The sequence below is a fragment of the Canis lupus genome, chromosome 5 (assembly GCF_011100685.1).
Source record: "Canis lupus familiaris isolate Mischka breed German Shepherd chromosome 5, alternate assembly UU_Cfam_GSD_1.0, whole genome shotgun sequence".
Taxonomy (NCBI): Eukaryota; Metazoa; Chordata; class Mammalia; order Carnivora; family Canidae; genus Canis; species Canis lupus.
Genome location: NC_049226.1, coordinates 20,955,147 through 20,982,519, shown reverse-complemented (window position 1 = coordinate 20,982,519; position 27,373 = coordinate 20,955,147). Strand labels below are relative to the sequence as shown.

Below are 27,373 nucleotides of genomic sequence, written 5' to 3'. Positions count from 1 at the left end.
GTCATGAGATCGACCCCTGTGTCAGGCTCTGTGCTTAGCAGAGTCTGCTTGTCCCCCACGTAATTTCAATCTCCTCAGGGTCTCCCCTCCTCTGTCTTCTCTGTCCTCTGTTTATCAATGCTCCTCTGACTTGTCCCTGGTACAGATCCCACCGTCTGTTACTTCAAACCCACTCTCACCACTGTCCATGCTTCCTCTACTTGGGGATCCCCACATCCCCTCTGACCACTGCCAGTCCTGGATGTACCCATCCCGTCTTCCCTCAGTGCAGGCCTGCCCAGCAGTTCCAGGGGAGACCACATAACCCGCTGGCAGGTTCAAGAACAGCAGCATGTTTGGCAGCCCCAGCTGAATCTGGTGTTGCCGGGCATGGTTAGCATTCACTGTTCTTCCCAGCTTCTCAGAGCATCCCTTCCTGAAGCCTCCTTTACTCCGTCTGTCCCTCTCAATGTCACAGGCACAGTAAAGCCTACTTCATAGTGAAGAGGGCCATCAGACTTGATTGAGCTTTGTCCACTACCCTCTTCCCAAACTTCTCCACAAAAGTGCCTCTTCCTGCCTTCTCATGATCAGAGGAGCAAATGGCCCTTGTCTTCTCCTCTGAAACCTTGCCACATCATTCACACCCTCCTTTGTGTCTGTTTCTCCTTCACCAACTCCTCATCTCAGCCTCCAGATGCTCTCTCACGCTAAAACACCTTCGTTGGCTGTTGTACCTTCCCCTTCAGCTAATATCCATTCTCCTCCCTCACTGCCTCTGTTTACCTGCTTCCTCATGTCTTCTTGGTTCACGGCCCTCTGACTAACACACCACTCTACAGTATCTGTTCTCAAAAAGGTCACCAAGCCTATGTAATTATTAAATGAAATGAGGTTTCCAATCCTTAGCCTGACTTTTCAATAGTGTTTAACATTATCGACTGCCTGTCTTAAAATTCTCTCATCCCTGAACTCCTCCAGACCAGTTTCTCCTGATTCTTTTTTCTTTTTCTTTTCTTTTATTATTTTTTAAAGATTTTATTTATTTATTCACGAGAGACAGAGAGAGAGGCAGAGACACAGCAGAGGGACAAGCAGGCTTCATGCAGGGAGCCCGACGTGGGACTCGATCCTGGGTCTCCAGGATCATGCCCTGGGCTGAAGGCGGCACTAAACCACTGAGCCACCCAGGCTGCCCCCCCCCCCTTTTTTTTTAAAGACTTATTTATTTGAGAGAGAGCACGAGTGTGGGGAGGGGAAGGGCACAGGGGAAAGGAGAAGCAGACTCTGCTGAGCAAGAAGCCTGACCTGGTACTTGATCCCAGGATCCTAAGATCAGGACCTGAGCCAAAGGCAGACGCTTAACCAACTGTGCCACCCAGGTGTCCTCTCCTGATTTTTTTTCTACCCATCAGATTTCTCATTCTAAAATAAATTTTTTGTTCTTCATCTCACTTCACTTGTGCCTTTGATATTGATACATACCAGCCTCTGCCCTGAGTATTCCTCTTCTCTCATTATATGCTTTCTTTGATATAGTAGAAATAATACATTCTTTGGAGTAGATGGAGTGGATTCAGATCCCATTTTGCCATTTATCAGTGCTGTGGTCTTGAGCAAGTTTTCCCATGAGAAATGGGGCTAATAATACAGATTTTAGTGATTGGGCATGAGAATTAAAGGAGACAATGCATAAAAAGTACCTCAGTCAGTGGCTAACAAGAATTGGCAGTCAGTACATTTTCATTTTCTTCTTTCCCTTCAGTGCCTTCTCTCCCCACTCCCTTTCCTGCCAAATTACTTTTTATAGTTCACCTTAATTTTTGGGGTGTTGTAAGATCCCACGATTTGGGGTCAGCACTGAATTCAAATCCCTTTCCTGCCACTTACCAGCCCTGTTACCCTGGCGTGTTTTTAGTCTGTACATTGGTTTCTACATCCTTAAAATGGTAATAATATCTATTCACAGGATTAATGCATGTGTGAGATAAATATTAAAATAATATTTTATGTTTATATATGAGTTAAAATATGTTATAGATTTATATATATAGGAAAGGATGTGGTAACATGCTTAGTTAAGCACTCAGTACGTGGTAGTTACTGTCTTGTTTGCACCTTGCCTGTGCCTGTCACACACAGATACTCTCACACATGCAGCTCCCACCCAGTCCCCATCTCTTGTGCTCTAGCACCTGTAACTTTGCCAATGGGCTGTAGAACATCTTTACTCTGATGGCTTCAAATAGCTTGACTCTTGTTCAAAATGGAACTCTGTGCTCTTCACATGTTCTCCATCTCAGTGGAAGTATCTCTATCTCTCAGGTATGACTGTACTTTGTGTTTTTGTCGCTGCTTTTATCCTATCAGTCATCTCACTTGTTTCTGGAATTTGTCCTTTTCTAATTATACTATGTCAGTTCAGGTTCTCATAATCTCTCACTTGAATTGTTGCGTGGTCTCCTTATTGGTTTCTCCGAATCTGGATGCTCCTCATTCTGTCCTGCATTCTACTGTGTGTCCCAAGTGACCTTTCTAAAATGCACATCTGCCTATTTCATTCTTCCTGTTTCAAAACTGCATACATTGCTGTTAAAAGTCTGAGCTTGGGGATCCCTGGGTGGCTCAGTGGTTTGGTGCCTGCCCTTGGCCCAGGGCATGATCCTGGAGTCCAGGGATCACGTTCCACATCGGGCTCCCTGCATGGAGCCTGCTTCCCCTCTGCCTGTGTCTCTGCCTCTCTCTCTCTCTCTCTCTCTGTCTCTCTCTCTCTGTCTCTCTGTGTGTACTCATGAATAAATGAATAAAATCTTTTTAAAAAAAGAAGTCTTTGAGCTCTAAGTGTGGATAGATCTTGCGCTGACTGATTTCTCCACCATCACCAGCCACTGACAGCTGCCCACATACGGATTTGTTAACTGGATGTTTCTCCAGGATCACCACATGCCTTCAATTCCCTTTCTTTCTTTCTTTCTTTCTTTCTTTCTTTCTTTCTTTCTTTCTTTCTTTCTCTCTCTCTCTCTCTCTCTCTCTCTCTCTCTCTTTTTCTTTCTTTCTCTTTGTCACCACCTCTCCCTAGAGTACCCCTCCCCCATCTTTAGTTGGCAAACATCCTTAGGGAATCAGAGTCTTCTCTCCTCTAGACCCTTTCGCGATCCCCACATCCTTCCATTCTGTTGCTCCTTCTGTGCACAGATAGTATTAGTTAACACCTTTCTGTTGTCTCAGAGAACAACTTTATGACATAGTTATGTGCCTGTAAGCACTCGTCTTGGCACAAGCCTGGCAGAGTAGTGGGGGCTCAAGAAAAGTTGGCTGGTTTGAGTAAATGGATACATGGAATGATAGGATCTAGAAGGATTTTATGAGATGGAATCTAACAAGTTGAATATTTTTAAAGGTAGATGAGATGAAGAGAGATTTCACAAGCACAAGTAATTCAGAATGTAACAGCATAATGTGTTAAAAATTACTTAAGCGTTTTGGTTGACAGCTCAGTGTGAGTCAATACTATGAGGTGGTAACAAAAAAAAATAAGTAGGAAAGAAAAAAATATGAAGTTTCTTAAATGAAGAAACTTGAGTGTCTGCTGTTATACCCAGAGTATTGTGTTTGGGACTCTGTGTTGTGGTTTTATTTTATTTTTTTAAATTTTTTTTTGTATTGTGGTTTTAGAGATACTTAGATTATAATAGCAATAATTATTGAAATTATTTTCTTTATAATGTTTTTGGAAGAAAATTACCCAAACAGAGAAACTACTAGCTAATACAATCAAGAAGAAAAAGGACAGAAGCACAAATGTGCAAAACAAGAAATGGCAGGAGGAAAGGAAACCATCGAAACATAAGAATGTACAGGAGACTGCACACCTCTCAGCAAATACATTTGAGGACCTTGTGAAACGGATGGTTTCCTGGGAAAGCACAGATACCACAATTGATAGAGATAGCAGATGTGAACACAATTTCTACAGAGGAAAGAAGAGATATGTATTAAGTATCCACCTCTCAAAAAAAGCACAAGGCCCAGATTTCTTCACAGAGAAATGCTACCAAACCTTCAAATATCAAATACTCCTGATGTTCTCTATACATTATTTCAGAGAATTGGAAATGAAGGGAAACTTTCCACCTTTTTTAATGAAACAAGTGCAATTTTGACTATACATGATACATAGTACAGAAAACTATTATTTATATTATTTCTGAATATCCATGAAAAAATATATATAGTGTTAATACAAGACAAATATTTTATTAACAAATAGAATCCAACACTATTTTAAAATATAAATAAGTATGATAAGGTAAGATTAATTCCAAGAATGCGAAGTAAGTTCATTATTTGGAAATCCACCAATATCATATACCATATTAATAGGTTTTAGGATAAATAATCATAGGATTATCTCCATAAATGCTGACAAAACTTTTATCAAAATTCAACATCCATTCTTTATGGAAATACTCAAGAAAACAGGACCTGATGGATATTTTCTTAATGTGATATTATATATATTTATACATGTGTACACACATGTATAAATATATGTATACATAATTTATACATATATATGTAAATAGATGTGTATATGTGTATATGTATATATACACGTGTGTATTTATATTGATATATGTATGTATATACACATTATATAGTTTGTATGTATATGTGTATATAGTATACACACATAAAATATTTTAATCTTAGTCTTAAAACCAGTAATATTAAATTGGGAAATACTACAACTCATTTCTTTAAGACAGGAACAGGGGAGAATAGCCACTATTCCACAGCTTTCAACCAGATGTAACCAATACAGTTAAACTAAAGAAATTGACTAGAGGCATGAGGATTAGTACAGTAAAACTCTGTTTGTAGATGATATCTTAGTAAACCTGGAAAACCAGGCAGAATCAATGACAAAACCAATTCAAACAATAGAAGGTAAGGCAACAGGGTGTAAAATTAACCTACTGAAATAATAGCCTTCATATACACAAACAACCAGTTAGGGAACAATAATAGTAGAAAAAACCTTTACAGTAGCAAAAAAGATTAAATATTTAGGAACTTAACAAGAAATGTGTGAACTTTAGAATACTCCTGAAAGACCCAATTAAATGAAAAAAACATCCTGTGTTCTTGAATAGGATAATTCAACAACATAAAGATGTTAGTACTCCTTAAGCAGCCCAGGTAGCTCAGCAGTTTAATGCCTGCCTTTGGCCCAGGGCCTGATCTTGGAGTCCCAGGATCGAGTCCCATGTTGGGCTCCTTGCATGGAGCCTGCTTCTCCCTCTGCCTGTGCCTCTGCCTCTCTCTCTGTGTCTATCATGAATAAATAAAATCTTAAAAAAATTTTTATTTTTATTTTTTTGTAAAATTTTTTTTTAATTTAATACAATCTTAATAAAAATTCTAACAAGTTTTTAAAGGAAGTTAAGCAAAATAAATAAATAAATAAGGGAAGTTAAACAAATCAATATAAAGTTTATATGGAAAAATAAATATGCAAGAATAGTCAAGAAAACACTAAAAAAGATTTTTCAGTGAAGGGACACGCCCTTCTAGACATTAAAATATACTTTGAGGTGCCTAAGTGGCTCAGTCATTTAAGTATCTGACTCTTGGTTTCGGCTCAGGTCAGGATCTCAGTGTCCTGGGACCGAACCCCACTTTCAGCTCTGTACTGCGCAGTCTGCTTCTCCCTCTCCCTCTGCCCTTCACCTTGCTCGTGCTGTCTCTCTCTCTCTCTCTCTCAAATAAATAAATAAAATCTTAAAAAGAAACCTATAACATAAAATTTACCATCTTAGCTATTTTAAGGGGTAAAGGTTAGTGAAGTTTATTCACATTGTGAAATAGATCTTCAGAATTTTTTCATCATGGAAAATTGAACTATACCTTTTGTGTGTGTGTGACTAGATTATCTCATTTATAACACTGTCCCCCAAATTCTATGTTCTAGCATGTGACAGAATTTCCTTCCTGCTTATTGCACACTGGGTTGCTTACTTTTTGATTATTGTAAATAATACTGCTATAAACAAGGGTGTACGAATATCTCTTTGATCCCCTGCTTTCTGGACCATTGCCTTGAGGCAGTGGTGTTAGCCTGGCTTATCCATGCTGAGGACATTAAGCATTCAATCAAGCACATTAATGAAAAGACTGTAAGGTGTGAAACCATTTAGAAAGCAAAGCCACAACTTTTCCTTATGGTTTTTTGATGTTCTGTCATTTATTTATTTATTTATTTAAGATTTTATTTTTTTATTATTTATTCATGACAGACACACACACACACAGAGAAGCAGAGATACAGGCAGAGGGAGAAGCAGGCTCCATGCAGGGAGCCTGATGTGGGACTTGATCCCGGGACTCCAGGACCACGCCCTGGGCCAAAGGCAGCGCTAAACTGCTGAGCCACCCAGGGATCCCCTGTTCTGTCATTTAAATAGATCATTTCTACTGTAATTATATGTATAAAAATGATTAGCCAGTAAGGACAGTCATCTTATTTATTTAGTTTAGCAAAATTCTGATAATTTGAAAATTTTTAAAGTCAATGGAAGATATAAGATATGAAGATAACTTTCTAAAAATTTAGGAACCCATTTTAATTGAGAAAATGTAAAGTATTCTATATCCTTGCATGTTATTCTCTTGGCCATAGGCTAAAAAATCAGAATTATCTTTGGAGTCAGCAATTTAGAGATTCTTTTTAGCTTTCTAAGTGTGAGTTTTTTGATGGGGTAGGGGTCAGAAGAATGTAGGTTGCTCTTTACCGTTATATTCCAGGATATACTCAAAAGGTATCATCCCTTAATTTCAAGTTTTCTAATTAATCAAGTTGTGCTAAGAACTCATTCTGATTCCTTATCTCTATATTTGAAGGCTCTCATTTTGACACCATGTTTTTCCTACTGATAACTGTTTTTCTCTTTTTGCTCCTGTTTGAAGGTACAGTCACTGGTTTGATGGAATGGCTTTGCTTCACCAGTTCAGGATGGAGAAGGGCACAGTGACCTATAGAAGCAAGTTCCTACAGAGTGATACCTATAAGGCCAATAGTGCCCATGATCGAATTGTGATCTCAGAATTTGGCACACTGGCTCTCCCTGATCCATGCAAGAATGTTTTTGAACGTTTCATGTCAAAATTTGAGCTGCCTGGTAAGCAGCCTTTACTGTACTCAGAATTTGTGGGTGATAGTGATGATTATTTCATTATGATATGTATCAATCTATATAAATATATACTTTGAAATACATATATCTAGGTATGAGAGGATGTTTAAACTGTGCTGTTGCTCTGATTGTGTGCTATAGTAAGTTGTGATGTTTAATTAACTCTGAGGTTTGGTTTCAGCAATAACTGACAATACCAACGTCAACTACGTGCAGTACAAAGGTGACTACTATGTTAGTACTGAGACCAACTTTATGAATAAAGTGGACATTAAAACTCTGGAAAAAACAGAAAAGGTAAAATATAGGTAAAAAATAAATAAAATAGACCCTACAATTTTTTTCCTTTCAAAATACTTTTTAGTGTAGTAGATATCTAAAGAAGAAATTGAGGGGGCACCTGGGTGACTCAGGCAGTTGAGTGGCAGACTCTTGATTTCAACTCAGGTCATGATCTCATCTCAGTCTCCTGGGATACAGCCCCAAGTCTTTCTCAGCGTTCTGCAGGGAGTCTGCTTCAGGATTCTCTCTCTCCCTCTGCTCTTCCCTCTCTAAAATAAATAAGATCTTAAAAAAAAAAAGAAAGACAATTCTAGACTTCTTAGTCCTAATATCCGAAGGCTATGGCAAAGGAGAAATAGAATAGTATAGATTTACATTGGCTGTTTCATGTTCTTCCTAGCTACAGGTAGAATTGGACTAGAGATTGTCTAGACCCATACTGCTTTCACTTAACACATTAATTAAAAATAAATAGGATTTTGGACCAGAATTTTAATTTTAATTCTTATTTTTTGCACTTTCCTATGATCTTGGGGGGAAAATCCTTACTGGATAATTGTTTTTGTCCATTTGTTGTTAATGGTGTTGCAGTTTTTGTTTATTATTTATTCTCAGTTTCCTTAGTAGGAAAAATAAATTTGATTTCTTGGGGGTGAGATATTGGGGCTTATACTATAGTTTTTCTATTCTATTTTAAAAATATTTAACACATTCCTACTGTCTATGCTGCAAGTAGGGATCTGCCTATGTAACATTAAAAATCCCTGATGGTCTTAAATTTGCAGGTAGACTGGAGCAAATTTATTGCTGTGAATGGAGCAACTGCACATCCTCATTATGACCCAGATGGAACAGCATACAACATGGGGAACTCCTATGGGCCACATGGTAAAGTTGAGATAGAGGTCTTTTTAAAAATAATTAGGAGTTAACTATCTTTCCAGGATTCCATTATGGTTAAGGTTGTAAGCCCATAGGAACTTTGTTTGAAAGGTTCTGAGAGAATTTTCCAAAGTGGTATAACTGAGCTTAAAGTATACAATTTACTGTGTTCTGTGGTCCTTCTGCACATACACTTAGCAACTGATTTGCTATTTGACCTTTTCAGCATGACTTACATTTTTATATTCTATCGTCCTTTTTGGCTCACAGGCATTGTAGGGATTTTTAATATGTATTTCACAAACTTGAATTTCTTAAAAGTATCATATTGCAAGTACAAAAAAATGTAGAATGCTACCACAAAGAGATATGGGGGTCAGGGAAGGTATATTGTTTATCACATGGGAAGGAATTTATCAATGGAATAACATTCTGAAGTAAGTTAAGGTTATAGTGTGGTTGTATTTACAGCTGTTTATATCACATCTTTTTCCTGGTCATCCACATATTTTTCCAACTGCCTACCAATCTGCTCTAGAAAGTTCTAATAGCTAATAGTGATAGCTAACTTTTATTGAGCACAAGTGCCTAGTACATGCTGATGTTAAGCATTTTTACATATATTTTCTCATTTAATCCTTCTAACAACTCTCTGGGAAAGGTACTAATAAACTGCCCCCGTTTTACAGATGAAAGGAGTGAACCTAAGAAGGTTTAGGATACTTGCTTAAGCAAGCTTCTAAGTATATAAAACCGGTCTTGAGCCTGAATCATACCCAAAGTCACTTTGTTGGACAATCTTAGGAATTTTTCATTACTGAGTGCAGAAGACTGTCAGACCATGCAAATTCATGTTCTTGTAGCTTGAGTATGTATCCCTCTGAAAAGAAATGGGTAGGTGTTAAGATATTGCTGGCTCTCTTTGCTGTCAATCTATCATCTGTAACCTGTGAAAGCTTTGTAGAGTTTAATGTTGTGTAGGTTAATGTATACGTTGGTAGTGAGTAATTGGTTTTGCAGGTTGTTGGTCTTTACCTCTGTATTTACAAATGTGGGGGTGTATATTAAAATGAATACTGCAGGTTTTTTTTTTACGGCTCAAGTAAAGATAGGGTATTCCGACACTTTATCACCCGTGTCTCTCTCCTCTTCTTTATTACTTGATCTAGGATAGGGATGAATCCTTCAAAGCTGTTACAGGACACAGCAAACATTCTTTTAGGTAAAATGTTTCAGCAAATAGGTAAACTGACTCAGTGGTTTTGTTTCGTTTTTGGCTATCCATCTTTTTTCATCATTAAAAAAAAGATTCATTTAAAAAATGATGTCTATATACTTTTTTTGGTCTGTTTTTTCTTCCTTTAGTAACATATTAGTGTAATTAATTACTCGTTTTGCAGAACCAGGCTGCATAGAATTCTTCTAAGTAGATGTACCTCTTTTTTAAAAACTATTTTCATGTTGATTAAAATATGGTTGACAAAAAATACATTTACTAATAAATTAATTCTAGGGGCACCTGGGTTGCTCAGTGGTTGAGTGCCTTTGACTCAGGTCATGATCCTGGGGTTCTGGGATGGAGTTCTGCATTGGGCTCCCTGCAGGGAGCCACCTTTTCCCTCTGCCTATTTATCTGTTCTCTCTGTGTCTCTCATAAATAAGTAAATAAAATCTTTAAAAAAAAATTAACTATTAATCAAGTAGATAACTTTGTAATTAGTTCATAATATGATAAATACTGTTTAACCATTCTGAATTATATATTCTAAAATAAATAGTCATTGGATTAGTGGTTCTCAGCCTTTAATGTGCCTAAGAATGTTCTGGAATGCTTTTTAGCAATGTAGATTCCTGGGCATTGTCTTCAGAGATTTTGGTTCAATAGACCTGAAAAGGGGCCAAGAATCTGCATTTTAACCACCCCCTTACAAGGCCCTTATCTTGGCACATTTGAACAAGTCCCCAGGTGATTTTGGTACAAGTGACTCCTGGATCTTTGAGAAACCCTGCCCCCCTGCCCCAAGTCATCAAAGGCTATCTTGTTACTTTGCCTCAATTTGCTATTATACAAAGTCCTGAAGAGTCTCCTACAGTTAGACTTGTAGTATGGGCAGGTCATTCTGGGCATTCCTTTGCTGGATGTTTCCTGGGCATGTGTCTGCCTTGCTCAGGCCTTCACAACTTGTGGTTAGAACAGTTCATTAATGAGGAGCCTGGGTGGCTCAGTTGGTTAAGTGTCTGCCTTTGGCTCAGGTTGTGATCCTGGGGTCATGAGATCAAGCCCCAAATCGAGCTTCCTACTCAGTGAAGAGTCTGTTTTTACCTCTCTCTCTGCCCCTTCCCTTGCTCGTGCTCTCTCTCCCTCTTTTTTCAAATAAATAAATAAAAATCTTCCAGGAAAACAAAAAAATAGTTCATTAACTAATGGTTAAGTTTAATGAATTGAATATTGTCACTTAATCCAACTGCTGAGATGGGCAGTTCTTCTCTTTATCTTCTGCTAATCTCAACTAAAACTGAATTTTCTTTCTTCCTCTTCCTTCTTTTTACTTGATGATTTAGTCTGGTGGGGAGTTTTTGAACTGAAACTCAAATGTACATGTAGCTGCAGGGAGCTCGACTACCTAAGATGTGTTTGGGGGGAATTTAGTGATTCTCATAATAAGGTGCTTGCCAGTAATTTTTATCTTTAAGAATTAAAAAGCTTGGGGATCTCTGGGTGGCTCAGTGGTTCAGCGCCTGCCTTAGGCTCAGGGCATGATCCTGGAGTTCCGGGATCGAGTCCCACGTCGGGCTCCCTGCATGGAGCCTGCTTCTCCCTCAGCCTGTCTCCGCCTCTCTCTCTCTCTCTTTCTGTATCATGAATAAATAAATAAAATAAAATAAAAGAATTAAAAAGCTTTTAGTTGTTTTAGCCTTTCCAGGTATCTTTAAGAGACCTTTAAAAATGAACAAAAATCCTCTAAATATTAATCAATCCAGCTAACTTTTAGTGTTAATTAAATATATGTAATCATTTAGATGGTAATATGGTACTCTTGAACTATAGAGCTTGTCTTTTATTGCTTTATAACTCATCTTTATATATAATGGGTTCTCAGAACACATCTACATCCCTAACTCAGACCTCTCCAGTATTTTATATCCAATTGCTTACTCAGTGTTTTTACTAGGATGTCTAATAGGCATTACAAAATTAACTTATCTAAAAACCAAACTCCTGAAGATTTCCCCTGATTTTTTTCTGCTTAAAATAATCCCCATCTCAGTTGATGCTAATTTCATCCTTCCAACTGCACAAGGCGACAGTTTTGGAATCATCCTTCCCACCTCTGTCACATCCATATCCAATTGGTTAAAAAGCAAATTGCAGCAATGCCTTCAAAATAAATAAAAAATCCAGCTACCTCATATGACTTCTACTGCCAGCACTCTGGTTTGAGCCTACAATCCTCTCTCATGTGAATTATTATAATGGTTTTTTAATGGTCTCCATGCTTCAGTCTCACTTCATTTCATTCTCAACATATCAGCCACTTATCCTTTGAACCCACCCACCTCATCTCTCTAGACTCTTCCCCTTGTTCACTGTGATAGGACCACACTGGCCTTCTTGGTTTTATTTGAACACTCCAGACTTAACTCTTGGTTAAGAATCTTTGGATTTGCTCTTCTTTCTGCCTGGAATTGTTTTTCTTGAGTATCCTCAAGGCTCTCTTCCTCACCATCTTTAGATCTTTGCTCAAATGTCACCTTTTTAGAGAAGCCTTCTCAGATCACCATATCTGAAATTGCAAACAGTGGCCTCCATCCATATACACTTACTCTTGATCCCCGTTCCCTGTTTTATTTTTTCTTTATAGGTCTTACCATCATCTCATGCTTTATGTTTTTACTTATGGGTACTTATTAGAACTTGAGCTTTATCAAAGAAGAGCCTTTTGTATATTGCACACCACTGTATACAAGTATCTGGAAGATAAACTTAGGATACTCAGAAGAATACCTGGAATATAGTTGGCACTCAATAAATAATTGCTGAATAAATGAATAGAGAACTGTATGGTTATCTTGTTCCAAAAGAAGCTCAGTAATTACAAAATTCTGTAAGTTACCCCAGTTTTTCAGGACCAGCATTGACAATTCTAATACCAGAAATATAATTTGATATGACCTCAATATTTATTATAACGTATGGTTTAACATAACATATGATTTAACAAATATGTTAATTAATCGGTCAATAGCTATTTGTACTGTGCCTACTGAATACTAAGTCCTTGCTTGGTACTGAGGATGCAAAGATGAATCAGACACAATTCCTGCCCTTAAAGAGCTTACCAGTCTACTGGGAAGCAGATAAATAAGTCACAATCATAGTGTAATAAGTGCTATAACTGTATAGGATATAATCAGGGCATTAGAGGAGGGGCACCAATTACATTTGGGGTAGGGAAGAGTCAGGGATTGCTACTTGAGGAGTGGTTACCTGAGCTGATTTCTGAAGAAGTGGTAAGATGAATGATTGCATGAATGAAGGTGACTGCATGAATGCATTGATGAGAAAGGATGAGATGGGACTATGGGACTCAGAGTGCCCCCAGGGATTCAGAGGATTGGACAAGAGTGGATGTTGGGGCACGTGGAGACTATAGTTGTAGGGAGTAGGAAGAGGGACAAATAGAATTTGAGGATATTAAAAAAAAGTAAGAATTTGAGGATAATACTGACTGGTACCTAATCTTTTCCTATAAAGTAGAGAGTGAGATCATCTTCAGGGAGTGAAAGGGTGGATAACTTTTAGAGATCATTAAAATGCAACAAACTTAGCTACAAATCATGAAAAAAAAACCACAATAAACTGTTGATCGATTACTTTGTATTGTTTGAAAACCTTAGCTAATGATTTTTGTGAAGTTCATATTTTTTTAAATCCAAGTCTTCCTTTGAAATAGCCCTTTATGAAATATGGATGTCATGCATATATTGCATAAGTCTTTTCACTGCTTTTGTGTAGTTCATGAGTTAAAAGGATTGTCTTTTATTCTGGAATGTGTAAGACAGGATTTTGTTTTCCAGGTTCTTGCTATAATGTTATTCAGATTCCTCCAGAGAAGGTGGATCTTGGGGAGACAGTCCACGGAGCCCAGGTGATATGTTCTATTGCCTCTGCAGAGAGGATGAAACCTTCTTACTATCATAGCTTTGGTAAGCCCGGAGATAAGGTCAATTAACGTCGCTGCAGCAGAGGAACTAGTTTGGGCAAATGCTGTGTCAATACACCTCAAAGTATGCTGATAATGAGATCAAAGTTGCATTGTAATGCTAGTTAAATTTATTCTGTTTAGTCACATACTTCTTACCCTGGCCAAATGACTGCTGAAAAAGACATATTTAAAAAATTGACAACATCAAAGTGAACCATAAGTTATGGACTCTGGATGCTTTTGATGTATCTGTGTAAGTTCATCAGGTGTAGTAAACATGCTGATCACTCTAGTGGGGGTGTTGTTAATAAGGAGGCTATGCATGTATGGGGGCAAGGGGTATATGGCAAGTCTCTGTACCTTCCCTTTAATTTTGTTACAAACCTGAAACTGCTCTAAAAAAGTAAAGCCTTAATAAAAAAAATAATTTGACCATAAAAAATTGACAGAACTCAAAATTTTAGGTAACTTTAAAGCCATAGGTAATGATCAGACATGAAAAGATCTTGACTATATTTTGGGGGGAAATTCATATTTTGTTTGATTGCTTCAGATCTTTCTCAGAATATTTATTTTCTGTGTTCTAAACCTTTATAGCCAATCTGCTCCTGAATCCTTACCTTCAATGTAAATAGCAAATGGAATACAGAATAAACATCTCGATCACAAATGACATTTTAATATTATGCTTCTTTACTTTGTTCCTAAAACAAACAATTTAGGGGTGCCTGGGTGGCTCAGATGGTTGGTTTAAGCATCTGCCTTCAGCTCAAGTCATGATCTCAAAAAGCAAGCTGAGGGCATTCAAACCCCAGCTGTTCTAAAGAAATTCCCTTTTTTATGTAGGAACAGAAAATATGTTAAGCAAAGCTGGGAAACAGTGAAGAATTATTTTGTGGCTGGCTTTTGCTTAGGTCAGCAGTACCGTGTCCAGGCATTTGGATGAGTCCCCATAACTGTTACATTTCAGACAACTCTAATTTGCCAAATAACATTTTATTATTTGCTGGAGCCTTTTAGGAATGACAAGGAACTATATAATCTTCATTGAACAGCCTCTAAAGATGAATTTGTGGAAAATTGTCACTTCTAGAATTCGGGGAAAGGCCTTTTCAGATGGAATAAGCTGGGAACCCCAGTATAATACGCGATTTCATGTAGTGGATAAGCACACTGGACAGGTGGAGTATTTTGAGTATACTAAAATGATTGGACATAAAGGCATATTTTCCTGTGGTTGATTTTTACCTTCTCTGGGCATTGCTTGCATAAGACACACTTAATCAAGGATATTACCTTCTTCCATAGGTAGAAGCTCACTTATTTATTAATACAGTGGGTTTTGCATATTAGAAAATGGTAAGAAATGGCTTTACACTTTTAATTATCTGACCCAACTATAATGGCATCTAGGAAACCTTCTTAGCATCTTAGCATGGATTTGTCCATATCATACTATTTGCTAAAGAGAACGTTGTTCGTGCAGAGGTGTTCTGTAACTTTTGCACTCATACTTTAATTGCTTACTTCTGTGACTTTTTGATATGTAAATATGATAATCCTACCAAAGTCCAAAGTATGTTGGTTAAATATCTTTCTATATTCCTGATTAGTGGCACTGGTATGTTTGTCCTTTTTTAGCCTCTTTAAAGAGATAATATCCTAAATTTATTCTATCCTAATGTCATTACACAAAAGAATCCTATTTTTGGTAATGAGTGCATTTTTCAAAGAATTAATCATAAGTTACTTAATGGCAGTATTTTCTGTTTAATCATGTAGAGTCCAGGATTTATTTATCCCTCAAAATATTGGACCATATTTCATCAGGACTTTTAAGTTCGTTGTAGCAGTTGACTGGTTTGTATCAGATAGCCCCAGTTCATTGTTTAATATGAGATCTGATGGCTTAAACAAGCAATGCTCAAATCAAAATGTTTGCTTCTACTTTTTACACTTGCTAGGCTTGTCATTTAAAGGGGAGCCCCAGTTCATTGTTTAATATGAGATGTGATGGCTTAAACAAGCAATGCTCAAATCAAAATGTTTGCTTCTACTTTTTACACTTGCTAGGCTTGTCATTAAAGGGAGGTCATTAACCTTTTTAATTTAAACTTCGTGGTTCTGTTCCCTAGAGAAAAAAAATGAAACAAAAAATAAAATATCTCTTTTCATTGTATTTCCCCTGCAGCTTCTTCCAGGAATGTACTACACTAAACCTTTTGTTACTTTTCATCAAATCAATGCCTTTGAGGACCAGGGCTGTGTTGTAATTGATTTGTGCTGTCAAGATGATGGAAGAAGCCTGGAAGTTTACCAGCTACAGAATCTCAGGAAAGCTGGAGAAGGGCTTGATCAGGTAAATAACTGATTTGTCAGGAGTTGTCAACATAATTTTGAACTAGTCAGGTTCTGGTTAGCTTTGGAATTAGCTGTTTCTCTTGCTTTTTTGGCAAATAAAGAAGGAGAATGGTTTTGAAGCATTGAAAACACAGCTTTGTAATTTACTTATTTAATTCTTAAAAATAGGGATCCCTGGGTGGCACAGCAGTTTAGCGCCTGCCTTTGGCCCAGGGCGCAATCCTGGAGACCCGGGATCGAATCCCAAGTCGGGCTCCCTGTGCATGGAGCCTGCTTCTCCTTCTGCCTGTGTCTCTGCCTCTCTCTCTCTCTCTCTCTCTGTGTGACTATCATAAATAAATAAAAATTTAAAAAAATACTTAAAAATAATTCAAAATACTTACTTCATACCTAATAAATAAAAAGCATATTAAGGAAAACCAAGAGATGTGTTTTGGAGCTCTTGTGATTAGTTCTTTATTATACTTGAACACTAAATACACTTACATTTCCTGGAAAGGGTAACAAAATGGACTATATAATATCTTAATTCTCTGATAAAAGAAAGTGTTTCAGTTCATCTAGCTGAAGGGATGCACATTTTCCTGATACTGAATCCCAGGTAAAGTTTTCCCTTTAGATTATGCAATATAAATTGGTTTGAGCTGTAGTTTTTTTATATTTATTTAAAAAAAAAATTTTTTTTTTAAAAGTAAGCTCCAGGGATCCCTGGGTTGGCTCAGTGGTTTAGTGCCTGCCTTTGGACCAGGACGTGATCCTGGAGTCCCGGGATCAAGTCCCACATCGGGCTCCCTGCATGGAGCCTGCTTCTCCCTCTGCCTGTGTCTCTGCCTCTCTCTCTCTCTCTCTCATGAATAAATAAATAAAATCTTTAAAAAAAAATAAAGTAAGCTCCATATCCAGTGTGGAGCTGATGTGGGGCTTGAACTCACAACCCTGAGATCAAAACCAGAGCTGAGACAAAAGTTGGATGCTTAACTGACTGAGTCACCCAGATGCCCTTGTAGTTTTATTTTTAAATCTTTTTAAAACATTAATTTTAAAGTTCTTTATACTTACAGAACTGACCTATGTTAGTGGTGCTTTTGATGAATAAGTTTCCAAGATATCAATTTTTTTTATGAGTAGTACATTGTACATCCTATTTTAGATATCGTCCCATCATAAGGTCATGGAAATATTTTCTCATTTACCTCTAGAAGAATTTTTAATTGTAAAAATTAAGTATACATATATATAGTTCTATTTCTGAACTCTGTATTCTGTTCCACTGGTCTACTTATGCATTCTTGTACCAGTATCCCATTGTTCTGATTACTATCTCTGTATTAAAAAAATCTTTATGTTTAGTAGATCATGTCCTCCTAATTTTTTTCTTCTAGAATAAGTATAGATTTCCTCCTGGGTATTACTCCTAGGCATTTATTTCTAGGTAATATATATATATATATGTGTATATACATACATATATGTATATACACATATATATATTTTGAAAGAGTGTGCATGAATGGGGGATGCATAAGGAGAGAGAAAGAGAAAGAGAAAGAGAGAGAGAGAGAGAGAGAGAGAGAGAGAGAGAGAGAGAGAATCTTAAGCAGACCCCATGCTCAGCTCAGAGCTCAAGATGGGGCTCCATCTCATAACCCTGAGATCATGACCTGAGCCAAAATCAAGAGTCAGACCCTTAACTGACTGAGCCATTCAGGTGCCCCAGGTATTTAATATTATTTTATATTACTTTAGATGTTATTTATCTTCACTTGCATTTATGTGAATACTGCTGTATAGCAATATGATTGATTTTTATTTATTGATCTTATATTCGGTAATGAATGTAGCAATTCAGTGATTCTAATAATTTATAGATTCTTCAAGATTCTGTACATCTATAATTGTATCTTACGCAAATAATGATGTTTTTTTTCTTCCTTTCCAAACTAGTTATTGGTTTTCTTTCTCTTGCCCTACTTTACTTTTTTTTTTTTAATTTATTTTTTATTGGTGTTCAATTTACTAACATACAGAATAACCCCCAGTGCCCGTCACCCATTCACTCCCACCCCCCGCCCTCCTCCCCTTCTACCACCCCTAGTTCGTTTCCCAGAGTTAGCAGTCTTTACGTTCTGTCTCCCTTTCTGATATTTCCCACACATTTCTTCCCCCTTCCCTTATATTCCCTTTCACTATTATTTATATTCCCCAAATGAATGAGAACATATAATGTTTGTCCTTCTCCGACTGGCTTACTTCACTCAGCATAATACCCTCCAGTTCCATCCACGTTGAAGCAAATGGTGGGTATTTGTCATTTCTAATAGCTGAGTAATATTCCATTGTATACATAAACCACATCTTCTTTATCCATTCATCTTTCGTTGGACACCGAGGCTCCTTCCACAGTTTGGCTATCGTGGCCATTGCTGCTAGAAACATCGGGGTGCAGGTGTCCCGGCGTTTCATTGCATTTGTATCTTTGGGGTAAATCCCCAACAGTGCAATTGCTGGGTCGTAGGGCAGGTCTATTTTTAACTGTTTGAGGAACCTCCACACAGTTTTCCAGAGTGGCTGCACCAGTTCACATTCCCACCAACAGTGTATGAGGGTTCCCTTTTCTCCGCATCCTCTCCAACATTTGTGGTTTCCTGCCTTGTTAATTTTCCCCATTCTCACTGGTGTGAGGTGGTATCTCATTGTGGTTTTGATTTGTATTTCCCTGATGGCAAGTGATGCAGAGCATTTTCTCATGTGCGTGTTGGCCATGTCTATGTCTTCCTCTGTGAGATTTCTGTTCATGTCTTTTGCCCATTTCATGATTGGATTGTTTGTTTCTTTGCTGTTGAGTTTAATAAGTTCTTTATAGATCTTGGAAACTAGCCCTTTATCTGATATGTCATTTGCAAATATCTTCTCCCATTCTGTAGGTTGTCTTTGAGTTTTGTTGACTGTATCCTTTGCTGTGCAAAAGCTTCTTATCTTGATGAAGTCCCAATAGTTCATTTTTGCTTTTGTTTCTTTTGCCTTCGTGGATGTATCTTGCAAGAAGTTACTGTGGCCGAGTTCAAAAAGGGTGTTGCCTGTGTTCTTCTCTAGGATTTTGATGGAATCTTGTCTCACATTTAGATCTTTCATCCATTTTGAGTTTATCTTTGTGTATGGTGCAAGAGAGTGGTCTAGTTTCATTCTTCTGCATGTGGATGTCCAATTTTCCCAGCACCATTTATTGAAGAGACTGTCTTTCTTCCAATGGATAGTCTTTCCTCCTTTATCGAATATTAGTTGCCCATAAAGTTCAGGGTCCACTTCTGGATTCTCTATTCTGTTCCACTGATCTATGTGTCTGTTTTTGTGCCAGTACCACACTGTCTTGATGACCACAGCTTTGTAGTACAACCTGAAATCTGGCATTGTGATGCCCCCAGCTATGGTTTTCTTTTTTAAAATTCCCCTGGCTATTCGGGGTCTTTTCTGATTCCACACAAATCTTAAAATAATTTGTTCTAACTCTCTGAAGAAAGTCCATGGTATTTTGATAGGGATTGCATTAAACGTGTATATTGCCCTGGGTAACATTGACATTTTCACAATATTAATTCTTCCAATCCATGAGCATGGAATATTTTTCCATCTCTTTGTGTCTTCCTCAATTTCTTTCAGAAGTGTTCTATAGTTTTTAGGGTATAGATCCTTTACATCTTTGGTTAGGTTTATTCCTAGGTATCTTATGCTTTTGGGTGCAATTGCCCTACTTTACTGGATCTCCAGTACAGTGTTGGATGTAAGTGGTGATAGTTGCTATCCTTATCTGATGCCTGATCTGAGAGGAAAAGTTTTCTTAATTTTACTATTAAATATGCTGTTTGCTATAGATTTAAACAAACGAACAAACTAGTAGACTTTGTTTTTTTAAAGAAGTTTTGGGTTTAAAGCAAAATCAAGCAGAACATACAGAGAACGCCCATGTATATTCTCTTACCCCTTCTCTCTCCAGGTTCCCTATTATTTACATCTTGCCTTGGTGTGGTATACTTGTTATAGTTGATGAGCCAATATTTATACATTATTACTAAGTAAAACCTATAATTTACATTAGCTTTCATTCTTTGTGTTGTACAAGTCTATGGATTTTGACAAATGCATTAGGTCATGTAGAATAGTTTCCCTGCCCTAAAATACCATGTTCCACCTATTCTTCCCTCCCCACTTCTCTCAACACCTGGCAACTAGTAATCTTTTTACTGTCTATAGTTTTTCCTTTTCCAAGATGTCATATTATTGGAATCCTAGAGTATGTAGCTTTTTCAGACTAGCTTTCTTTTAAAGATTTGTTTATTTGAGAGAGAAAGAGAGAGAAAATTATTGCTAGATTTTTTTTAAAGATGCTTTTTATTTGCTTAGGAAAGTTCTTTCTTACTTACAGTTTACTAGAATTATTATCATGGATGGGTGTTGGATTTATTGTTTTTTTTCTGTACTATTGAGATAATCATATGACTTATCCTTTATGTAATCAATGTGGTGAAGTATATTGATTGATTTAAAAAATGTTTATAACAGCTACTTATTGATTTTTTTTTTACTTATTGATTTTTGAATGTGAAGCTTAACCTTCCATTCCTGAACCAAATCCCAACTGATTGCAACATATTTTTCTTTTAATATTGTTAAATTTACTTCGTTAATATTTTGTTTAGGATATTTTTGCATGCATTTTCTGAATAAAATTGGCCTATAATTTTTTTCTTATAACGACCTTGTTAAGTTTTGGTATTAAGGTTTGGTGATCTCATACAGTGGGTTGGAAATTGTTCTCTATTCTCTGCATGAAAATGTATCAGATTGGCATTATTTCTTAAATGTTTGGAATAATTCAAGAAGTTAGCCATCTGGGCCTGTAAATTTCTTTTTTTTAAAAATTTTTTATTTATTTATGATAGTCATATCACAGAGAGAGAGAGAGAGAGAGAGAGAGACAGGCAGAGACAGAAGCAGGCTCCATGCACCGGGAGCCCGACGTGGGATTCGATCCCGGGTCTCCAGGATCGCGCCCCGGGCCAAAGGCAGGCGCTAAACCGCTGCGCCACCCAGGGATCCCGCCTGTAAATTTCTTTATAGTTAGATCTTAAATTATGAATTCTGTTTCTTTAATAATATAGGATTATTCTGATTTTCTGTTTTTCATTGTGTCAAATTTGGTAAATTGAGTTTTTCTATAAATTTATCCATGACATCTAATATTTCAAATTTATTTACTGGATGTTATTCATAATGTCATTCTATGTTTTAAAAAAATGTACCTAGGGTTAATTGATACCACCTGTTTTTATTCTAATATGGTTATTTTTCCTGTCTTTTTTGTTCATTTGCTTGCTAAGGCTTGCCAGTCCAGTGTCTTATTAATTTAATGAAGCTTTTCAAAAAGGACTATCTTTTTTCCTTTGCTGGTGCTCTTTAATGTGTGTTTGTTTTCCATTTCATCAATTTCTGTTCTTATTTTTATTATTTCCTTTTCTACTTTGTTTTTTTCTTTTTTAGGTTTTTATTTAAATTCCAGTTAGTTAACATACAGTGTAGTTTCAGGAGTAGAATTTAATGATTCATCAGATGCGTACAACAGCCAGGGCTCATCACAAGTGCCCTCCTTCATCCCCATCCTCCATCTAGCCCATCCCCCACCCATGTCTCTCCAGTGACCCTGTGTTCTCTATTGCTAAGAATCTGTTTTATGGTTTGCCTCCCTCTTTTTTCTTTTCTCTCCTATCATCCTCTTTTTTTTTCTTAGATTCCACATGTGAGTGAAATCATATGGTATTTGTCTTTCTCTGACTCTTTCTACTGTCTCTGTGCTTAATGTGTCCTCTTTCTAACTAAGGATATGGATCCTTAGTTTGTTATTTTTTTTCATTTTTTTAAAGATTTTATTTATTTATTCATTCATGAGAGAGAGAGAGAAAGAGAGAGAGGGAGAGAGGCAGAGACACAGGCAGAGGGAGAAGCAGGCTCCATATAGGCACCCTGATGTGGGACTCGATCCTGGGTCTCCAGGATCACACCCTGGGCAGAAGGCAGCACTAAACTGCCGAGCCACCCGGGCTGCCCAGTTTGTTATTTTTTTATACTTTCCCCCACAACATATGTCTTTGAGATGATAAATTTCTCTTTGGCTGCATCCCACGAGTTTTGATATGTTTTATTTTTATTACCTTTCAGTTAAAGAATTTTCTCTCATTGAGGTATCTTCTTTGGAACATATTTTTAAAATTCCAAATATATTGGGATTTTTCTAGTTATTTTCTGCCATTAATTTTCAGCTTAATATTACTGTATGATTTTAAATTTATAAAATTTATTGAGATTTGCTTTATGACCCAGAACAAGGTAATTTTTATTTTATTTTTTTAAAGATTTTATTTTTTTATTCATGAGAGACACAGAAAAAGAGAGAGGCAGAGACACAGGCAAAGGGAGAAGCAGGCTCCATGTAGGAAGCCCAAAGTGGGACTCGATCCTGGGTCTCCAGGATCATGCTCTGGGGTGAAGGTGGCTCTAAACCGCCAAGCCACCTGGGCTGCCCACAAGATCATTTTTCAATGCTTCATGTATGTTAGAAATAGTATATATTCTGAATTTTGCATGTAGTGTTTTAATATATGTCAATTAAGTCATATTTGTTTATATATATCCAAATCATGCTTGTTTTTATTGATTGCTGCTTATTATATAAGGTTCCGATATCACATGAGAGGCATAGTAAAACTCTTACTTAGACTATAGACTTTTCTGTTTCTTTTTATAGTTATGTTAGTTTTATTTAATATTATTTTTAAAAAGATTTTATTTATTTATTCATGAGAGACAGAGAGAGAGAGAGAGAGGCAGAGACACAGGCAGAGGGAGAAGCAGGCTCTACGCAGGGAGCCCGACATGGGACTCGGTCCTGGGTCTCCAGGATCAGGCCCTGGGCTGAAGGCGGCGCTAAACAGCTGAGCCACTGGGCTGCCCTTTAATATTATTTTTTAAAGTAAACTCAACCGCCAATGTAGGGCTCGAACTCATGACCCACCCAAAGATCGAGAGTTACATGCTCTACCAACTAAGACAGCCAGACACCCCTTTAATTATGTTAAATTTTACTTTATACATTTTGGTGCTTTGTTATTATGTATATACAAATTTAGAATTGTTCTACCTTGATAATTTATTGAACATTTATTTCTGAGTAATGGTTTTTGCCTTAAAGTCTACTTTTTTGCATAGTGCTTGCCTGCTCTAACTTTTCTACTTTTTTAGTTTTAATCTTTCTGAATGTGTACCTTGTAAGCAACATATATTTTAAAAATCCATTGTGCTAATTCTTGATGTTTTTTAAAATGATTTATTTGTTTGAGACAGAGGGTTGTGCGCATGTGCGGTGGGGGAAGATGGGCAGAGGGAGAGACAGAGAATCCTCAAGCAAACTCCCCACTGAGCCCGGATCCTGCAGTAGAGTTCCATCCCAGGACCCATGATCCCAGGATCATGACCTGAGCTGAAATCAGGAGTCAGCCACTTAACTGACTGAGCCACTGGGTGCCTAAATCTTGACTTTTATTTGAGCCTTTAGTTGGAATAATCACCAATATACTAAGGTTTAAAAATCCTATCTTACTATTCACTACCTATTTGTGTCATTGATTCTTTCTCTCCTTTCTTGTCTTCTCTGGATTGGTTGAGTATATTTTATTGTTTCATTTCTATCTCCCTTCCTCCAAACCTTGTTTCACCCTCTGCCCATTAGCTTGGTATACATTCTTTTGGTAGTTATTTTAGAGATTAAAACATAGATCCTTGGGCAGCCCAGGTGGCTCAGCGGTTTAGTGCTGCCTTCAGCCCAGGGCATGATCCTGGAGACCCGGGATCGAGTCTGGCGTTGGGCTCACTGCATGGAGCTTGCTTTGCCCTCTGCCTGTGTCTCTGCCTCTGTGTGTGTGTGTCTCATGAATAAATGAATAAAATCTAAAAAAATAAAATAAAATATAGATCCTTGATTTAACACAATGTATTATAAATTGATTCTTTTAATTCTTTGCATACAGTGTAAGAACTCTGGAATGCTTTAACTCTATTTATTCTACTCCTGGTTTATACACTGCTGTTGTGTATTTTAATTTTCTTTCTATATTAAAGCCTATAAGGCATTATTACTAATATTGCTTTATGTAATCATAGTTCCGCATACCCATTTACCCACATCTGTACCTTTCAATTGCTCTTAATTCCTCTCAGTCTGTCTGAACTTCTGTGTGGAATCATTTCTTTCTGACAGAAGACCATCTTTTTGTGCTCCTTACAGTTCAGATATACTGGTGGTGAAATCTCTATTTTTGCCTGTCAGGAACGTATCTTTATCTTACCTTCTTTCTTGAAGGATACTTTAGATAAAGTATAGATACATAGATACATAGATAAAGACTTCTATGTTATTAGCTATTTTCTTTTGACATTCTAAAGATATTTGTATTCTGATTTCTGTTGAGAAATCAGTAGTCTAAGCTTTGCTCCTTTGAAGTTGATAATTTTTCCTCCTCTCATTTTAAAATCTTCTCTTTGGTTTTCTGTAGTTAGTCCTATGGTATCTCTCAATATAGTTTTCTTTTTATTTATTTTACATGGGTGTTTTTAGGGATACTTGAATCTATGGTTTGATGTCTTTCATTAATTTTGAAAAATGTCACCTATTGTTTCTTCAAATACTGCCTCTGGTAAATCCTTTCTTTCTCTTCTGCTGAGACTGCAATACACACGTCACTCCTTTTCACTCTGTCCATTTGTTGCTTATGTTCTCTTTAGAGTTTACCTTTCTTGTCTCTCTCTAAGCATCTTGTTTGGGATATTTTCTTCTTATCTATCTTACTGTTTATTTTTTTTTTCAGCTGTGTCTATTCTGCTGTTAAACTTTGCCACTAGGTTCTTAATCTCATTGCATTTTTCAGTTCTAGAATTTTAATTTGGTTCTCTTTTATAATTTCTAGTTCTCTGCTACAATGCTCAAGTTAAAAGAATTTCCTCCAACCTATTCAGAATACTTAAAGTCTGATAGTTTCTAATATCTTGATCCCTTGTGGCCCTGTTTCTGTTGTTTGTTACCTTGTTTTGTTTTTTAATCATGCTCTCTTGTCTTTTCATGTGTTCTCTAATTCTTGTCTTCTCATGTGTTCTCTAATTTTTGTTGTATACAGAATATTGTGTTTGAAAAATTGTAGAGATATTTTGAGACCCAGGACGATATGTTCCACCAGAGAAATTTATTTTCTTCTGGCAGATTGCTAGGGTACATGAGGAGTCCCAGATATTCTTAATCTAGTTATAGGGATTGAGATATTTTGAAGAAGGATGCAGTCCCTGAAAGAGTTGGACTATTTCTTGTTTATTCTTACTCTTAGGTGCTGACCTGCAGGGTCTTGACCCAAAGAACTAGGGGTTTATCAGGGCTTCTCCTTTTTTGGCAGTTATTGAATTCCAACTTTTGTCCCTTTAGTTCCTCAAAACTATCAAAGTCTCTACTCACTAGGGTCAAGTGGTTAGGGAGTTGATGTGGCTATATCTTTATAAAGGTAACATTAAGGATTCTTGTGATTTTATATCTTGAGTGCAGTGGTGACTACATGAATTTACACGTGATAAAATTGCATGGAATTAAATACGCACACGCAAATGAATGCATGTTGAATTGGTAAAATCCGAATAAAGTTGGTGGATTAATATCAATGTAAATTTTTCAGTTGTGATATTGTACTCTAGTTATGCAAGATATTATCATTGGTGAATCTGGATGAAGGATACATGTGATCCCTCTGCATTATTTTTTTATGTGATAAAATATACATAACATAAAATTTATCATTTTAACCATTTTTAGGTGTTTAGTTCAGTGGCATTAAGTACATGAACAGTGTTGTACAGCCATAACCACTGTACATTTCCAGACTTTTTTTTACCATCCTTAACAGAAACTCTACCCATTAAATAACAAATTCCTATTCCCCACTCTCTGCAGCCTTTGGGAGCCTCTACTCTACTTTCTGTTTCTATGCATTTACCTACTCTGGGTACCTAATATAAGTGGAATCAGACAGGATTTATTTATTTGTTCATTTATTTATTTTTAAATATTTTATTTATTTAATAGAGAGATAGAGAGCATGAGTAGAAAGAGAATCAATAGGAGAGGGAGAAGCAGACTCTCCACTGATCAGGGAGCCCAATGCAGGGCTTCATCCCAGGACCCTGAGATCATGACCTGAGCTGAAGGCAGATGCACCGAGGCACCCAGGTGCCCCAAAGATTTTGTGTGTATGTGTTTGGCTTATTTTATTTAATATAATCCTTTCAAGGGTCATCCATATTGTAATATATATCAAAATCTCATTCCTGTTATAGGTTAAATATGTCCTTGTATGTCTATACTACATTTTTTTGTCTGCTTATCTGTTGGTGGACATTTGGGTGGATTGTTTTTTACCTTTTGGCAATGCGAATAATGCTGTTATGAACATCAGGATACAAGTATCTATTTGAGCCTGTTTTAAATTCCTTTTGTATACACCTGGAAGTGGAATTGCTGGATCCTATGATAATTCTATATCTGTTTGAGGAACTACCAGACTGTTGTCCACAGTGGCTGTACCATGTACAGGGGACCAATTTCTCCATATTTCACAGCACTTGTTATTTTGTTTTTGTTTTTATTTTTTTGACAATAGCCACCCTAGTGTGAAGTAGTGTCTCATTGTGGTTTTAATTTTGTATTTCCTTAAGGACTAATGATGTTGAGCATCTTTTCAAGTACCTATTGGCCATTTGTATATTTTTGATGAAATGTTAATTCTAGTCTCTTGCCTATTTTTAATCAGTTGTTTATCTTTCTGCATTATTCCATGCCAATCTGCAATGATCTCAGGATTAAAAAGTCTAATAAAGAAATTCTCTCATTTTCTCAGCCTTTTTGAGAAGCAGCTGATATCCTGAGGGGACAAATTGCCCCCCAGTATCTTATTTACCTGTGGGTTTCCTTCTCTCTTCAAATCTCTGCCCTGTTGATTTTCACTGCCTTTTTAGCTCACCAGTGCCTACACACAGCTATTTAAAAAATCTTGTCCAGCTTCTTTAGCTGTTTTCAGTGGGACAGTTGATCGACATTACCTAATCCATCAGTACTGGAAGTGCTTTTGTTCAGCTATGGTTTTGCAAAAGAAAAGAAATGTTTAAATAAATTTAAAATTAATTTTTAGAAATCTCTTTGTGAAGTTTAACAATAGCACTAAATCTTTACTTGGTAAAAACATTTCTGTGTGAGATGGAGATGATATGAACCAAGTGTATGAAGGGAAATGGCAGTTTGCCCTCCATCTTAACAGTAGTTCAAGAGAAGAAAATGTGCTGAAAGCATTCTTATTGTCAGAAAAAAAACCCCATTTATTTTGTTAG

The 27,373-nt window shown here is 36.8% G+C and overlaps 1 protein-coding gene across 1 annotated transcript in view; it reads left to right on the top strand.

The window, feature by feature from the left end:
- Nucleotides 1–27,373, top strand: part of BCO2 (beta-carotene oxygenase 2) — a 49,572-nt gene that overhangs the window by 16,008 nt on the left and 6,191 nt on the right. Inside the window, 6 exon segments of the mRNA XM_038536148.1 lie at nucleotides 6,949–7,160; nucleotides 7,357–7,472; nucleotides 8,243–8,345; nucleotides 13,419–13,547; nucleotides 14,567–14,727; nucleotides 15,738–15,905. Coding sequence (XP_038392076.1) covers nucleotides 6,949–7,160; nucleotides 7,357–7,472; nucleotides 8,243–8,345; nucleotides 13,419–13,547; nucleotides 14,567–14,727; nucleotides 15,738–15,905 — 889 coding nt within the window.